The 14,721-nt window shown below is 36.8% G+C and overlaps 1 protein-coding gene across 1 annotated transcript in view; it reads left to right on the forward strand.

Moving 5' to 3' along the window:
* Smchd1 (structural maintenance of chromosomes flexible hinge domain containing 1) overlaps nucleotides 1-14,721 on the forward strand; it is a 113,714-nt gene that overhangs the window by 24,193 nt on the left and 74,800 nt on the right. The window contains exons 6-13 of the mRNA XM_034484004.2: nucleotides 883-997; nucleotides 1,098-1,217; nucleotides 3,695-3,861; nucleotides 5,670-5,760; nucleotides 6,324-6,534; nucleotides 9,007-9,127; nucleotides 12,723-12,906; nucleotides 14,305-14,499. Coding sequence (XP_034339895.1) covers nucleotides 883-997; nucleotides 1,098-1,217; nucleotides 3,695-3,861; nucleotides 5,670-5,760; nucleotides 6,324-6,534; nucleotides 9,007-9,127; nucleotides 12,723-12,906; nucleotides 14,305-14,499 — 1,204 coding nt within the window. The remainder of the gene's footprint in view (nucleotides 1-882; nucleotides 998-1,097; nucleotides 1,218-3,694; nucleotides 3,862-5,669; nucleotides 5,761-6,323; nucleotides 6,535-9,006; nucleotides 9,128-12,722; nucleotides 12,907-14,304; nucleotides 14,500-14,721) is intronic.

Consider the following 14,721-nt stretch of genomic DNA (forward strand, 5'->3'; position numbering starts at 1 on the left):
ACTTTAAATAGTAGAACTCTGATGTGTCTAGCTGTGAATCTTTATAATTTCATCCTCTTTGGAATTAATTCAAAATTTTAAATTTGTGCAAGAATTCTCCTTATATTTGGAAAGTGTAGCCCATTATTTCTCCAAACACTTTTTTCTGTGTTCTTCTTTTGCAGTTCCTTACGTTGAGGTGCAGTGACGTGTACATTTTCCTTAGCTTTTTTTTTTTTTTTTTTTTTTTTTTTTTTGTAGCACTGAAGAGTAAACCCAAAGCTTCACACATAGTAGGCGGATTCTGTACCTCTAAGCTGTTTTATTCTTCAGACTAAAAAAGCTCAACTTGTCCTTAAGTTTATGGGTTCATTCTTCTGCCAACTCAAGTCTGTTCATGACCCACCCACTTATGTGCCTTCTTCATTTTAGTTATTCTTTCCAAATGCACATTCTAGATAATAAAAATCACTTTACTATCACTGATTTTTTTTTACTGATATATTTGGTAAAATACTCTTATACTTTATAGTTATGGTTTCTGTGTTTTGAACATCTAAATATAGTTGTTTAAATTTTTGTCTTGTAAGTAATTTCTTCTGTGACATTTATCTACTATGTTTTTTTTTTTAATAAAACCTTTATTGTATGTGTATTTATATGCACTTATGTTTTGTACCACATGCAGGGCTTTGCAGATGCTAGGCAAAGCTCTACCCTTGGATTGCATCCCTCGCCCTACAGTGCATTTGATGATTTTGGCAGGACTTTTTAGTGGCTGGGAAGTTTTGAGATAGAGTTTTACTGTATGTCCCATGCTGCCGTTAGAGTTAGCCCCCTCTCCCGCTATCCTTCAAGTTGATTGTTTTAAAAGCACTATACTGATACAATGTTTTCTTCCAGTGATCACTCGGGATATGTCCGGCCAGTACCAGTGCCACGCAGTTTGAACAGTGATATTTCCTATTTTGGTGTTGGAGGCAAACAGGCTGTTTTCTTTGTTGGGCAATCAGCCAGAGTAAGTGAAAAATTTCCCTGATAGTGAAAACTGATCAAAATAATTTAGGATTGAGAAACGTAACTGTTAGGATTAATGCACCTTTTCAATTGTGTGACAGATGATAAGCAAACCTATAGACTCCAAGGACGTCCACGAGCTCGTGCTCTCTAAGGAAGATTTTGAGAAGAAGGAAAAAAATAAAGAGGCAATATATAGTGGATATATTAGAAACAGAAAGGTACAGTACACTTTATAGCTCAAAATCACACGTTTATTCCTTTTGCCATGTGATAAGACAGGATAGTTTTCTGACTTATTACCGAGATGTCAGTGTTTTAAAAACTTGAAGGTAAGAGATTTTCATATTTTCCTTTAGTTATATAAGAAGCAAAATGATCATTTATGTATTTTTTTTCCTTTTTTTTTAAAGCCAAAACTTTTCACGTAAGTTAACCTAGGAAACTTTATGTATATAAATTACTTAAAACGTTGCAGACCTTCGTTTGGATTTGTGTTCAAATTTTTTTTGACATTTTATTTATTTATTTTATGTGGGGTGTATGTGTGTGTGCCAGTGTCAATGTAGTAGACAGAGGACGACAGCCTGAAGGACAGGGTCCCAGGGATTGAACTCAGGGATTGAACTCAGGTTGGTGTCAAGTGCCTTACCCATGTGCTGTCTCTCTGGCTCAGAGCATCAGTTTTAAAGTCTTTGTTATGAAGTAATAATAGAAACCAGGGATAATGTAATTTCAGGAAATCGGAACTTAGAGGCGTGAGATTTTGTTACAGCCACGTCCTCGCACATGCACATATCCCTTCATACATACATCCACACATAGTAAAAATCGTCTTTAAAACACAAGTAACAGTTTTCAAATGTCTTTCTTACTTGAAAATACATTGTGTGTAATGCTCTAGGAGAACAATAAAGTACCCGAGTGCCCGAGAAAGGCACTGACAACAGTTGGCTGGATTTCTTTTTACAGTTCAGTGTTTTTAAAGTGTGTATATTTAGAGCTTTGATCCTAACATTTCCTACATCAGCATCTTGAGTATTCACTTTAGAAAATGCTTTTTTGTATACAACACATTTTAAAAAGATTATGTGTATGAGTGTTTTGTCTGAAATTATATGTATACACTACCTGTGTACCTGGTACCCCTGAAACCAGAAGAGGGTGTTTAAATCGCTTCATAAGATTTCTATTGAAGGTTGTACTGTTATTTTATCTGTTTGGAAGATTTCTATATAATGATAAATATAGTGGTTGGTTATCTTTGTGTAACATTTTCCCCAAATTACAGATTTTTTTCTCCTACAGATTGTTAGAATTTGCATAACTGTGACAATTTGTACTTTAAATATGTTTATGATTTTTTTGTTTTAAGAAACGAGACTCATAAATTATATATAGTTTCAATGACTTTTCATTGATGAACTTACCTCATCAGTTTCATATTGGGTGCTGGGAACTGAGCAGATCGCTCTCTTCCTCATATCATCTCTGTAGCTCCCTTTGAACAATTCTTTTCAGCTATTTCTGTCCAGCTCTTCTCTCCTTGCTACTGATTTTCAGAATGTAGGTGGATTTGAAGTTCTCTTTGTAAGGAGTAAATGAAGTCTTGAATGGATGTGTGTTGTTGATGTGCGTGGCCAAGTTGAATACCGAAGCCTCAGTCCCGTGGGGAGATGGCAGTGCCTCCCCTTTAGGTTCATGGAAATGGCACCATTCCTTCCTGATCTGAGCGGAAATACTGATAGTGGATGCAAAGAATGTCCATTATAGCTCCCTTTTTCGGATACCCGTGGCCCGAAGACTGCTCTCTATGGAGACTTCTTCGCAGAGAATGTCCCTGCCAGTTGTCTGCTTCCTTGATCCGCTGTATATAATACACCGTCTCTCCGTCCAGCTGTATGAAGTAGCGCCCTCTCCCTGTATATAATACACCGTCTCTCTGTCCAGCTGTATGAAGTAGCGCCCTCTCCCTGTATATAATACACAGTCTCTCTGTCCAGCTGTATGAAGTAGCGCCGTCTCCCTGTATATAATACACCGTCTCTCTGTCCAGCTGTATGAAGTAGTGCCCTCTCCCTGTATATAATACACCGTCTCTCCGTCCAGCTGTATGAAGTAGCGCCCTCTCCCTGTATATAATACACAGTCTCTCTGTCCAGCTGTATGAAGTAGCGCCCTCTCCCTGTATATAATACACAGTCTCTCTGTCCAGCTGTATGAAGTAGCACCCTCTCCCTGTATATAATACACAGTCTCTCTGTCCAGCTGTATGAAGTAGCGCCCTCTCCCTGTATATAATACACAGTCTCTCTGTCCAGCTGTATGAAGTAGCGCCCTCTCCCTGTATATAATACACAGTCTCTCTGTCCAGCTGTATGAAGTAGCGCCCTCTCCCTGTAGAGCTATTCATAACAAGCTTCTGGAGTGCTGTTGCTTCTCCATCAGCCCAGACTTCCAATCCCAGCTTTAACTGGCCTGGAGTGCTCTCTCCGTAGCCTAGACTGGATTCAAATTCAGAGATCAACCTGCCCTTGCCTCTCTCAAGTCCTGGGATCAGAGGCATGTGCTACCATACCCAGCATTAAATTTTTTTTTTTTGAAATGTTAAACATAAGATTTTTGAATCACTTTAACACTTAAATATAATTCTAATTATAGGTTATCTAATCTATTGTGTTTGTATTCACTCTTTTAGCCAGCTGATTCTGTTCACATTACAAATGATGATGAAAGATTCCTACACAATCTTATTGTAGAGGAGAAAGAGAAAGATAGCTTTACTGCTGTGGTTATTACAGGGGTGCAACCAGAACACATACCGTACTTGAAAAATTATTTTCATCTTTGGACGCGACAGCTAGCGTAAGTAATTTGGTTCAAGAAATGTTCCTGCTTCCTTTTTTTCTTTCTCTTTTTTCTTTTGGAGACAGGGTCTTGCTGTACATCCCAGCTGGCTCGGAACTCCTCCCATTCTCCTAGTACGTTACGGTTTATCCTTGGCCCTCTACTTTGTAAAGACAGAAAATAGAGAGATTGAAGTCTCTTTGGTATCTTTTCATTCAGTTTTCTTTGCATTGGTACATTCCACACTATTCTGATGTTGATTTTTAAATAGTTATTCATCTGCTCATTCAAAAAATTAAAATAGATTACCTCATGTATCCAGCATCAATTGAAGCGCAAGGCTTTTGACACCTGCTACAGCATACAGAACAGCTTGAGACTTGGTTAAGCTCCGCCGTCACTCTCAGGTCACACTTGGTGCTTCTGTCCTGTGGCTGCAGTTTCCCCACTGTAATCTTAGGATTCGTGCCTGTATCTTCAGTGTCTACAGGGATATCCACTGTGTTCCTACAGAGGAACACACTGAGCCTATTGAAATAAGAAATACACAGGCATTCCTCAAAATGTACTGTGTTAATAATAAGTAATACTAAAAACTAAAGTATCATTGTTATTCTAATAAACCTCTCATGGTTTATATCACACTGACCAAATCAGTTTGCTTAAGTTTCCCTTGTATCTCTAAATGGTACTTACTCTTACTAGATTGTTTACATAGTTTGTTTATTAGTCTGTCATATGGAGTCTTTTAAAATGGGCATGTCTTCACAATATTCATATTTAAAAATCATCATATTTAACTTCAAAGTCTGTTATACTTAAGTCTGTATACATATTAACAGAGTATACTTTTTTTGTTTTTTATATTAAAAACAATTGACTCTTAGGAGGACCATTTTTCTTTATGGTAGTATTTTCAGGAGTGGCGAGGGTGCTAAGTATTACTGTTCTCTCTGCTGCCCACCCGCTTCCCGCCTTCTCTTTCCCTCTCACTCTATCTCAGGCTGACCTGAAACTTGCAGTCCTCTTGCCTCTGTCTGTACGTGCTGGGTCTATAGGTGTATACTACCAATCCCTGCAAACCTGGGTCTTTGGTTTTGTTTGTTTTAATTTATGAGAAGGAATTCCATAAATCTCTATTTGAAGAATAATTAGAGCATTATTTTATTGTCTTAAACGTTTAATCTTTATTTAAAAAAATAAGCTAATTTCTGGTGACTTTTAATGGAATTTTGTTGAATTTGTTAAATTTTATTTTGAAATGTTGGTATAATTTTAGTGCTAGTGTTGAGAAAGCATAACTTAACAGAGTGACCCCTCTCCTTGAAGATGGCTAGAGGCGTGTGTCTCCGTGTGCTCCTAGGTTCTTGATACTTTCTAGAATAACCTCAACACACAGAGTTAGAGACTCTTTTTTTTTTTTTTTAATGTATTTGGTAAATTGCTTTTGAAGGAGAATGTAGATGTAACTTTGGAAGGTGGAAAAGACTGGGTTAAATAAAGCTGAGTTTGCCCAGCTCTAATTCTGTAGCGTAGACAAATTGTGTATCTGAATCTATACATCGAAATGTAATGTTGGATTTCAGAGTTTATTTTACCATCAGAATATTGTTTTTTAAAAAAAGTTCTGGGGGTGCCTGGCTAGATGGTAGCTCAGTGGGAGGTGGCCACCTGTGGCTTGCCTGAGACTCTAGCACTTCATCCCCAGTGATGACGTGCTGGACAAGTAAGTGTCTCAAATGATGGGAATATAAAGGTTTTTTGGTGGGAGATTATGTAATCTATAGTGTCACGTTAGTAAAGAATAATGTCATTCTCCATTCCAGGCATATTTATCATTATTATATTCATGGACCAAAAGGAAATGAAATAAGTACAGAAAAAGACAGTGGACCTTTCAACAATATTGATATTGAAGTAAGACAAGGATATTACAAATACTACCTCAAATGATGGGTTTTTTTGTCTTTGTTTTATTTATTTATTTATTTTAACTTTTTGGTAAACAGCCCTTGGTTTCCCCTCTATTCACTCTTCTGTAGAGATAAGAATTGCTATTGAGCGTAATGCTTTTGAAAGCAAGGAGAAAGCGGGGGGCGTATCTGTTTATGACATCATGTCTGTTCATGAAAGTCTTGTGGTGGTGGTAGGACTTAAAAAAGCACAGAACATTTTAGAACTGGGTTCTGCTTGTCCTTAATCCAAACACACAGAGGAACCTCATGTAGAACGTCCTTCTTGTTGCACTTCCAACAAGAAAACTTAAATATGCTCATGACTAATGTACTCCTCAGGTCTGATTACTGATTTTATAATTGAATAGTCTTTACTGAACTGCTCCTTAGAGGTATTAACCCATACGTAAATACGTATATCTTGTGCAGATAATGTGTATCTCTTAACTAGATGACTACTTTACATGGCTGGGAAAAGTAAAGTTACCATAGAATTTAATTATTTTTATTTTATTTTTATTTTAGATTTCTTTGTTTGAAAAAGGAAAGACACCTAAGATTGTCAACCTAAGGGACATACAAGACGACATGCAGACACTGTATATAAACACAGCGGCTGATAGTTTTGAGTTCAAGGCTCATGTTGAAGGCGACGGTGTGGTGGAAGGGGTTATCCGCTACCATCCCTTCTTGTACGACAGAGAAACGTATCCTGATGATCCGTCCTTCCCATCAAGTATGTTAATCTGATCCCTTAGCTGAAAACACCATGTTGTGATTTTGGAATTTGGAATTTGGTATTCAGTATTCTCTGAACGAGTCCTAGTTGGGTTAGTAAGACTGCATGAAGTTAAACAGTTTAGAGTTTGTAACTTTTACAACTCAGAGTCTTTTGGTTTTGTTTTAAAACAAATTTATGAATTATCCATATTTAATTCATATACCTGTTTTACTTATGTTTTGACAGTTTCATGTATTTATATAAACATTTAATTTTTGTCTATATTTATTTCCAGGTTAAAAATAAAACGCTTGACTTTTGGAAATTTTTTTTAAATCTCTTACTGACTCTTACTGAGCTCAATTTTTATGCGTATGCATAATCCTCCTTTTTGTATTCACTACAGTGTCTTTCTTTTATGTGTATTAAGTTTTTATATCTTATACAATCATATCTACTCACTTTTAAAGTATACTTCAATTTTACTTTACTTTTATAAGGCTTCCATGCTTTAAGGTTTTTTGAAAGATCCTGTAGGATTTTGGTTTTTTTTGTTTGTTTGTATGTATGTAAGTAATTTTATATGTAATATGTCTGATTTATGTGTGTGCTCAGTATAAGATAGGTATTTACCTTAATATTTTCCATATAAAGTTCATTTACTTAAAGCAACACAAACAAAATACAGTTAGTTTATTGATGATTGAATTGAGAAATGTTTATTTTTGGTAAGAGTCTGCCCTCAGCTCAGCAAGGATCGTGTTAACCTTCTGTGTTGCAGTTACAGGCGTGTGCAACAATGCCTCGCTTCCTTCTGTGCTGCACTGTCAGGAGTACATAATAACGCATCACTTGCATTGAATTTATGAATTAGCAGTATTAAAACTTCTCAGATTCTTTGGTTGTCCTTAGTTTTCTGACCCAAATCCTATCTTTGTCACTCTTGGTTTTGTTGTTTTAGGCAAACCACTCCCTGTGTTGGTGTTGCCATATGTAAAATAAGTTTGTTTGTTTCAGTGATGTTATGAGGGTTAAATAAGAAACTGAAGCCAGATATGGCATCACAGTCTTTAATCCAACACTTGTGAGGCTGAAATGGGAGGAGTGTTCATGGCCAGCATGGACTATATGGCAAGACTCTGTCTTCAAAAGTAGGGGAAGGAGAGAAACTAAGGTCAGTTGTTGGACTAGTGCAGGCACGCTTTAGTGAGGGTGTCATTGTAAGAGCAGCTGTCAGTCAGTGCTGCTGTCTCCTGTGGGCCTCTGCTCTCTGTCTGTCGGTCAGTCAGTCAGTGCTGCTATCTCCTCTGGGCCTCTGCTGTCAGTCAGTCAGTCAGTCAGTCAGTCAGTCAGTCAGTCAGCCAGCCAGCCAGCCAGGCAGTCATCCAGTGCTACTGTGTCCCATGGGCCTCTGCTGTCAGTCAGTCAGCCAGGCAGGCAGTCATCCAGTGCTGCTGTGTCCCATGGGACTCTGGTCCCTATTATATTTGCTATTCCTGATTTTTTATTTAAATCTTCTAGACAGAGTGATAGACTTCTTCAAATGATGATGATGATGCTCAAAGAAATTCTTTTAAGACTAAAATGACATAGTGCATACAAACAGACTGAAGCTTTCTTGCACGGGCTGTTTGGGAGGAGAGGGCTCTGTTAATTTAGGTAGAGGACTTAATGCCAGCATGTGTTAACACATCAGGAACATTGCTCAGTTTGTCTGGGTATTTAAGAATGTATTGCTAAAGCACAGTATTGTTGACGATTGTATTAATGATAGTTGTCATTTTCTGCTTATCTGATTTGGAAATATCCTAGTTTATAAAGTTAAGTTGAGTACTCATAACTCATTTGTCCAAAATAGATGAACTGGTTGCTGCTTGACATTGTAAATTTCTCGATGATTTTCGCATGAGCATTGATAGTTTAATAGAATTGTGGAAATTGTGTTTCAGTTACAGATTTCAAGAGCCTATTTGTGGAGAAGATGGAGTTTATTATAGAAAAGTCTTTTTGGATGTATAACTTTTTTTTTTTTTTAATTTTTAGATATATATTTAAAAGCTGGCTCACTCGTTTAATCCCAGCACTCAGGAGGCAGAGGCAGGTGGATTTCTGAGTTTGAGGTCAGCCTGATCTACAGAGTGAGTTTCAGGACAGCCAGGGACACACGAGGGAGAGGAAAAGAACATGGAAAGGAAAGGAAGGAAGACAGGGAGAGAGGGGGAAGGCACGTTAAAGATCCTAGCCACGTCAGTTAGTGTGCTGCTTCTTCATATTAGATTATATGTAGGTAGTCATTTGTATTATCGTGAGCTCTTAGAAATCCGTCTGTCTTTCTACGTAACAATATCTCCTGATGCGCTTTGAAGGACTATAGGCTGTGTTTCTCTGAGGCAACTGTAATATGCCCTTAGAGAAACTGATGTCAGAGTAGTTAAGGCTGTTCCTGGTGTATGGACGTGAGAATGTCCCACTTGACTTTTGCTGTAGAGTTACGAGAAGAAGACGACGATGATGATTGTTTCATTCCCGAGAAAGCAGCAAGAGGGAAAAGGCCTATTTTTGAATGTTTTTGGAATGGACGGTTAATACCATATACGTCAGTTGAAGAGTAAGTCTTCGTTGTTTTAGACTACAGCTTTTGTGACCTAATCTTTTTTTTTTTAATTGAAAAAATATATTTTTAATACATTATATTCTGATTACACTTTCCCCTTCCCCAACGCCTCCTAGATCCCTCCTACCTCCCTGAATCTTTACCTTTTCTTGCTCTCTCATTCGAAAACAAACAGGCACCTAAAGAAAAAAAGATGAATAATAAAATAAGGTAAAATAAAAACAAACAAACCTGAACAGGACAAAAAGAAAAGGAGTAGGAAAAAAGATAAGCAAAGAAACACACACAGGTGCAGACACACAGATATTCATACACACAGACGTCTCATAAAGACATAAAGCCAGAAAAGACGTATAATGCCCAGAAACAAACAAACCCAACAACAACAACAAAAACACCTCAAAAAATACCACTAAGCTCATTCTGTGTTGGTTATCTACTGCTGGGCAAAGGGCCTTCTTTAAGTGTGGTTTGTTTACCTAGCGCTACTTTATTGGAGAACACTAATTTTTCCTTTACAAGTGGTTATCAATTGGAGATAGCTTCTGGATTAAGAATGGGCCTCGTGTCCACTTCCCCTGTCAGCTCTGGAACCCCATCTGGCTTTCACCCACGCAGGCTCTATACATGCTGCCTCAGCCTCTGTGAGTTCTGTCTGTCAATTCTGCTGTGTCTAGAAGGCTTGCCGTTCATCCCTGATATCCTCCAGTCTTTCTTCCTCCTCTTCTGAGCCCTGAAGAGAAGGATTTGATAATTGCATTTTATAGTTTCCTTTTATAAATGCATATATTTTAAGATGCTTTTACTGTAATAAGATTCTATATGACCCTTTAAATGGCTCTTAGCTTAAGCTGTTTCTCCTGTATTTCCTTCTTCTTTCTTCTTACATTTAATCTTACCATTCTAAGTCCCCCACGCCTATCCATCCATAACTGTCTATTTGTCCTTCCTAGAGAAACATTCCTCCCACCCACACTCTCATCAGTCACTTAACCTATACCTAATCTCTGTGGTTATACAGATTGTACCCAGGCCATTTAAGACTTAATAGCTAACATCAACATGTAAGAGAATACATACCATTTTCTTTTTGGGTCTGGGTTTCCTAACTAAGCATGGCTCTTTTTCTAGATCCATTTACCTACAAATTTCATTAGTTCCTTCTTTCTGTTCTCTCTTTCTCTTTCTCTCTCTCTCTTTTCCTCCCTCCCTCCCTCCCTTCCGCCCCCCACACCCGAATAATATTCTATTGTGTAAATGTACCACATTTTCTTCATCATCCTCTGTTGAAGGACATCTAGGCTGTTTCCAGTTCTGGCTCTTATGAGCAAGTGTTTCTGTAGTAGGATGTAGAGTTCTTAGGGCAAATGCCCAAGAGTGATACAGGTGGAACTTGAGGTAGGTTGATTTCCAGCTTCCTGAGGAACAGCCGCACTGATTCCCGTAGTGGCTGTACACGTTTGCACTCCCACCAGCAGTGGGGTGAGTTCTCCTTACCTTACCTCCTTGCCAGCATGAGCTGTCATTCATTTTATTGATCTTAGTTCTTTATCTATTTTAGATATTATCCCCTTTATTGGATGCATAGTTAGTAAAAATCTTATTCTATGGGGTGCCGCTTTGCTCAAATGTCTGTTGCCATACAGACTTGAATATCATGAGATTCTGTTTATTAATTGTTGTTCTTAATGCCTGTGTTCATGCTGTTCTGTTCAGAAAATCTTTTGCTCTACCAGTGAGTTCAAGACTATCTCCTACTTTCTCTCTTGCCATATTCAAGGAATCTGTTAAGTTGAGGTCTTTGATTTCTTCGGAGTTGAGTTGTGCAGTGTGATAAGTATGGATGCATTTGGATTTTTTTGAAACACAAATATCCAGTTTAACCACCATTATTTATTGAAGATGCTGTCTTTTTTCCAGTGTGTATTTTTTATTTCTTATCAAAACTCAGGTGTCCCTAGGTGTGTGGATTGATGTCTGGGTCTTTGGTTTGATTCCATTTATCAATATGCCTGTGTTTATGCCAATACCATGTTGTTGTTTTTTTATTTCTATAGCTCTGTAGTACAAGTTTAAATAAGGATGGTGATACTTTCAGCAGTTCTTTTATTATCTAGGATTGTTTTAAGTTATGCTGGGATTTTTATGTTTCTTTATGAAAGCTGAAAATTGTTCTTTCAAAATCTGAAAAATTGTGTTGGAATTTTGATGGGGATTACATTGAAACTGTAGATTGCTCTTGGTAGGATGACCATGGTTTTTGTTTTTCTTTTAAACTATCTTTTCATCCCTTGTTATATTTGACAGTTTCTTAAATGTTTTTAAATTTTTATCATACAAGTATTTCACTTGCTTGATTAGAGATACCTCAAGATAAATTTTATATTGTTTGAGTCTATTTTGAAAGGTGTTGAAAGGTTTCCCTGATTTCTTTCTTAGTCCCTTTGTGATTTGTATATAGAAGGCTACTGATTTTTTTTTTTTCTTTTTGAGTTAATTTTCTACCAGCTATGTTGCTAAAAGTGTTTACCAGCTCTATGAGTTCCCCTGTGGAGTTCAAGTCACTTACATGCACTATCATATCCTCTGCAAATCAGTGGTAGTCTTATGGGATACCTGACTTTGCATCAGTATTCTTGTATCTTTTGAGACTTGCTTGTGTCCAAGTGCATGGTCAGTTTTGGAAAGCACTCCATGGGAGTGGGCAGAGAAGAAGGTATATTCTTTTGTGTTTGGGTGAAAAAAATGTTCTATAAGTATTTGTTAGGTCCATTTGGTTTATGGCATCATTTAGCTCCAGTACTTCTCTGTATAGTTTTTGCTTGGATGATCTGTCTCTTGGTGAGTGTTGGGTATTGAAGTCTCTCAGTATCAGTGTGTAAGGGTCAGTATGGGGCTGTAGTAATGTTTTGTTTTGTCTTAATTACTTTGGATGCCCTCATGGTTGGTGCATAGATGTTAAGAAGTGAGATGGTAAAATTTTTTTCGAATACGTAATGTCCTTCTCTATCTCTTCTGGTTAGTTTTGGTTTGAAGTCTATTTTTGTCAGATATTACTATGGCTGCACCAGCTTGTTTTTTTTAGGTTCATTTGCTTGGAATATTTTTTTCCATAATTTTACCCTGAGGTGTTGTCTGTCTTTGATGTTAAGGTGTGTTTCTTCAATGGAGCAGATGGATCCTGTTCACATCCATTCTTTGAGTCTGTGTTTTAGTTTCCCTTTACTGGGAGATTGAGACCATTGATGTTGAAAGATCAATGAACAGAGTTTGTTGCTTTCTCTTATGTTGTTGTTCCTCCCTCTTTTAGTTTGCTGGTCCAAGATTGTGTTTTCTTGGGTGTAGTTAACTTCTTCAGGTTGGAAGCATTTTTTTTTTTTTTTTTTTTTTTTTTGCTTTGTTGTTTTTGTTTGTTTGGTACCTTTTGTAGAGCTAGATTTGCAAATAGATATTGATTAAATTTGCTTTTATACTACAGTGTTTTTCTTTCTCCATTTATTGTAATCGAAAGTTTTGCTGGGTATAGTAGTTGGGGTTGGCATCTATTAATCTAATCTTTTTACTGACTAATAATGTTGTTTTGTTCTAGCTTTGACTGGTGTGCTCCTCCTAAGAAGAGAGGGCTTGCCCCAATTGAGTGCTTTAATAGAATATCTGGTGCATTATTCACTAATGACAAATTTCAGGTCAGCACAAATAAACTGACATTTATGGATCTTGAGCTGAAACTGAAAGATAAGAACACCCTTTTTACAAGAATTTTAAATGGACAGGTATGCCTTTTAAGTGTCAAGCTTTGAATATTTGTCAATGATCTCTTTTAAAAGACCAAATGTATATGCTAAGTTGGTTTGTACTAATATTTTACATACTTTAAATTCATTTACTCAAAAGACGGCTGTGTTCAAATAATCAATGCTTGCTGGAATAAAAATTTAAATATTGTATGTGTATATGTGTATATGTTTGTGTGCGAAATCATATGCCCACCAAGGCCAAAGGAGAATATCAATTTTCATAGAACAGAACTTACAGTGACCCACCCAAAGAGCAGCAAGTGAATTTAACAGCTGAGTCATTTCCTTTAATAAATTTGTTTAATCATATTTGAATACTATATAGTTGTAGAATTATAGAATTGTATATATACATCAGTATGTGTAACTTATGCTTTCATATATTAAATTTTTTTCTAAGACTGGTGGTTTAACTTTTGAGTTTTTAACTATTCATTCTACTAAAATTTTTTTAAGGTGGCTACACTGTGTTTGGGTAAACTTTACCCACCTTTATTAGATGTTCTCTTTCTCTGTCTCTCTGTCTCTCTTGAGATAGTCTTATGTAGGGCAGGCTTGCCTCAAACCTTTTATAGCTTAGCCTGGCCTTGAACTCCTGGTCCTCCTGCTTCTACCTCCTAAGTGCTCTTACATATATGTATCAAAGCATGCATGTCAAGGTCAATGTACAGACCTTGCTGGAGTCAGTCACCTCCTTCCACCATGTGAGTTCTAAAGATGGCACTCAGGTCTCCAGGCTTGATGGCAAGTGTCTTTACTGGGTAAGCCACTTTACTACTCACTAACTGCAATTTTCATCTTGCTTTGTGAGTTACCAGAGTGGGTGGGTATAATTATGGAATGCTTTTGGCTTAAAGGTGATTTGAGATTGATCAGTATTAAAGTTACATGCACTGGTAATGAAACAAAACCAAAACAATTCCATTGTGAAGAAAGTTTTAAAAGTTTAATAAGACTAATTGTGTACCTTCTATCTACAAACCTCAGAATCATTTACTCTGCACTACCCTTTTAGAAGTTTAATGCTTAGCTGCCAAAAGATAGGTAATTACCAACCTTAAATTACCAGACATGTACATCATATAACACAGTATTTATACTCCTTCATTCTTATAGGTGAAGTCATTTTACATTTTGCTTTATTTTTTATATAAAAGAAATCTGTATTAATAAAAGATACAAAATGAAAACCTGCCTTAATTTTATGTAATGTCCTAAGTTTGTATAAGAAAATATATGGAAAGGTAGTTTAATTTCTAGCTAGGTTTTCTGATGTATGATATGTGGAAGGAAAATAAAATGAGTGACAAAAGTGTATGGCTCTATGTGTCTATTAATAGCTATATTTCATGGAAGATTTTTTAATTTTTACAGGAGCAGAGAATGAAAATTGACAGAGAATTTGCTTTATGGCTGAAGGATTGTCATGAGAAGCACGACAAACAAATAAAATTCACACTTTTTAAAGGAACAATTACCCGTCCAGATCTTCCCACTAAAAAGCAAGGCCCCTGGGCAACGTTCTCAGCCATAGAGTGGGACGGGAAAATATACAAGGCAGGCCAGCTGGTAGGTCCAGCCTGCATCCAGACTAAGATCTTAGAATTCCCCGCTATTATAGGCGTATTGGAGTTTATTAACTACAAAAATGCTTGTGTTAATTTCAGTAGAATCAGTAAAAAATTTTAAAAAAGCAATTTTAATATATAATTTCGGTATCTTTTTAAATATTCCGTTTACTTGCCAAAGGCTCCATTAGCAAAGTACTATTTCATCTCTTAACATTAACCG

Source organism: Arvicanthis niloticus, chromosome 21 (assembly GCF_011762505.2).
Source record: "Arvicanthis niloticus isolate mArvNil1 chromosome 21, mArvNil1.pat.X, whole genome shotgun sequence".
NCBI lineage: Eukaryota > Metazoa > Chordata > Mammalia > Rodentia > Muridae > Arvicanthis > Arvicanthis niloticus.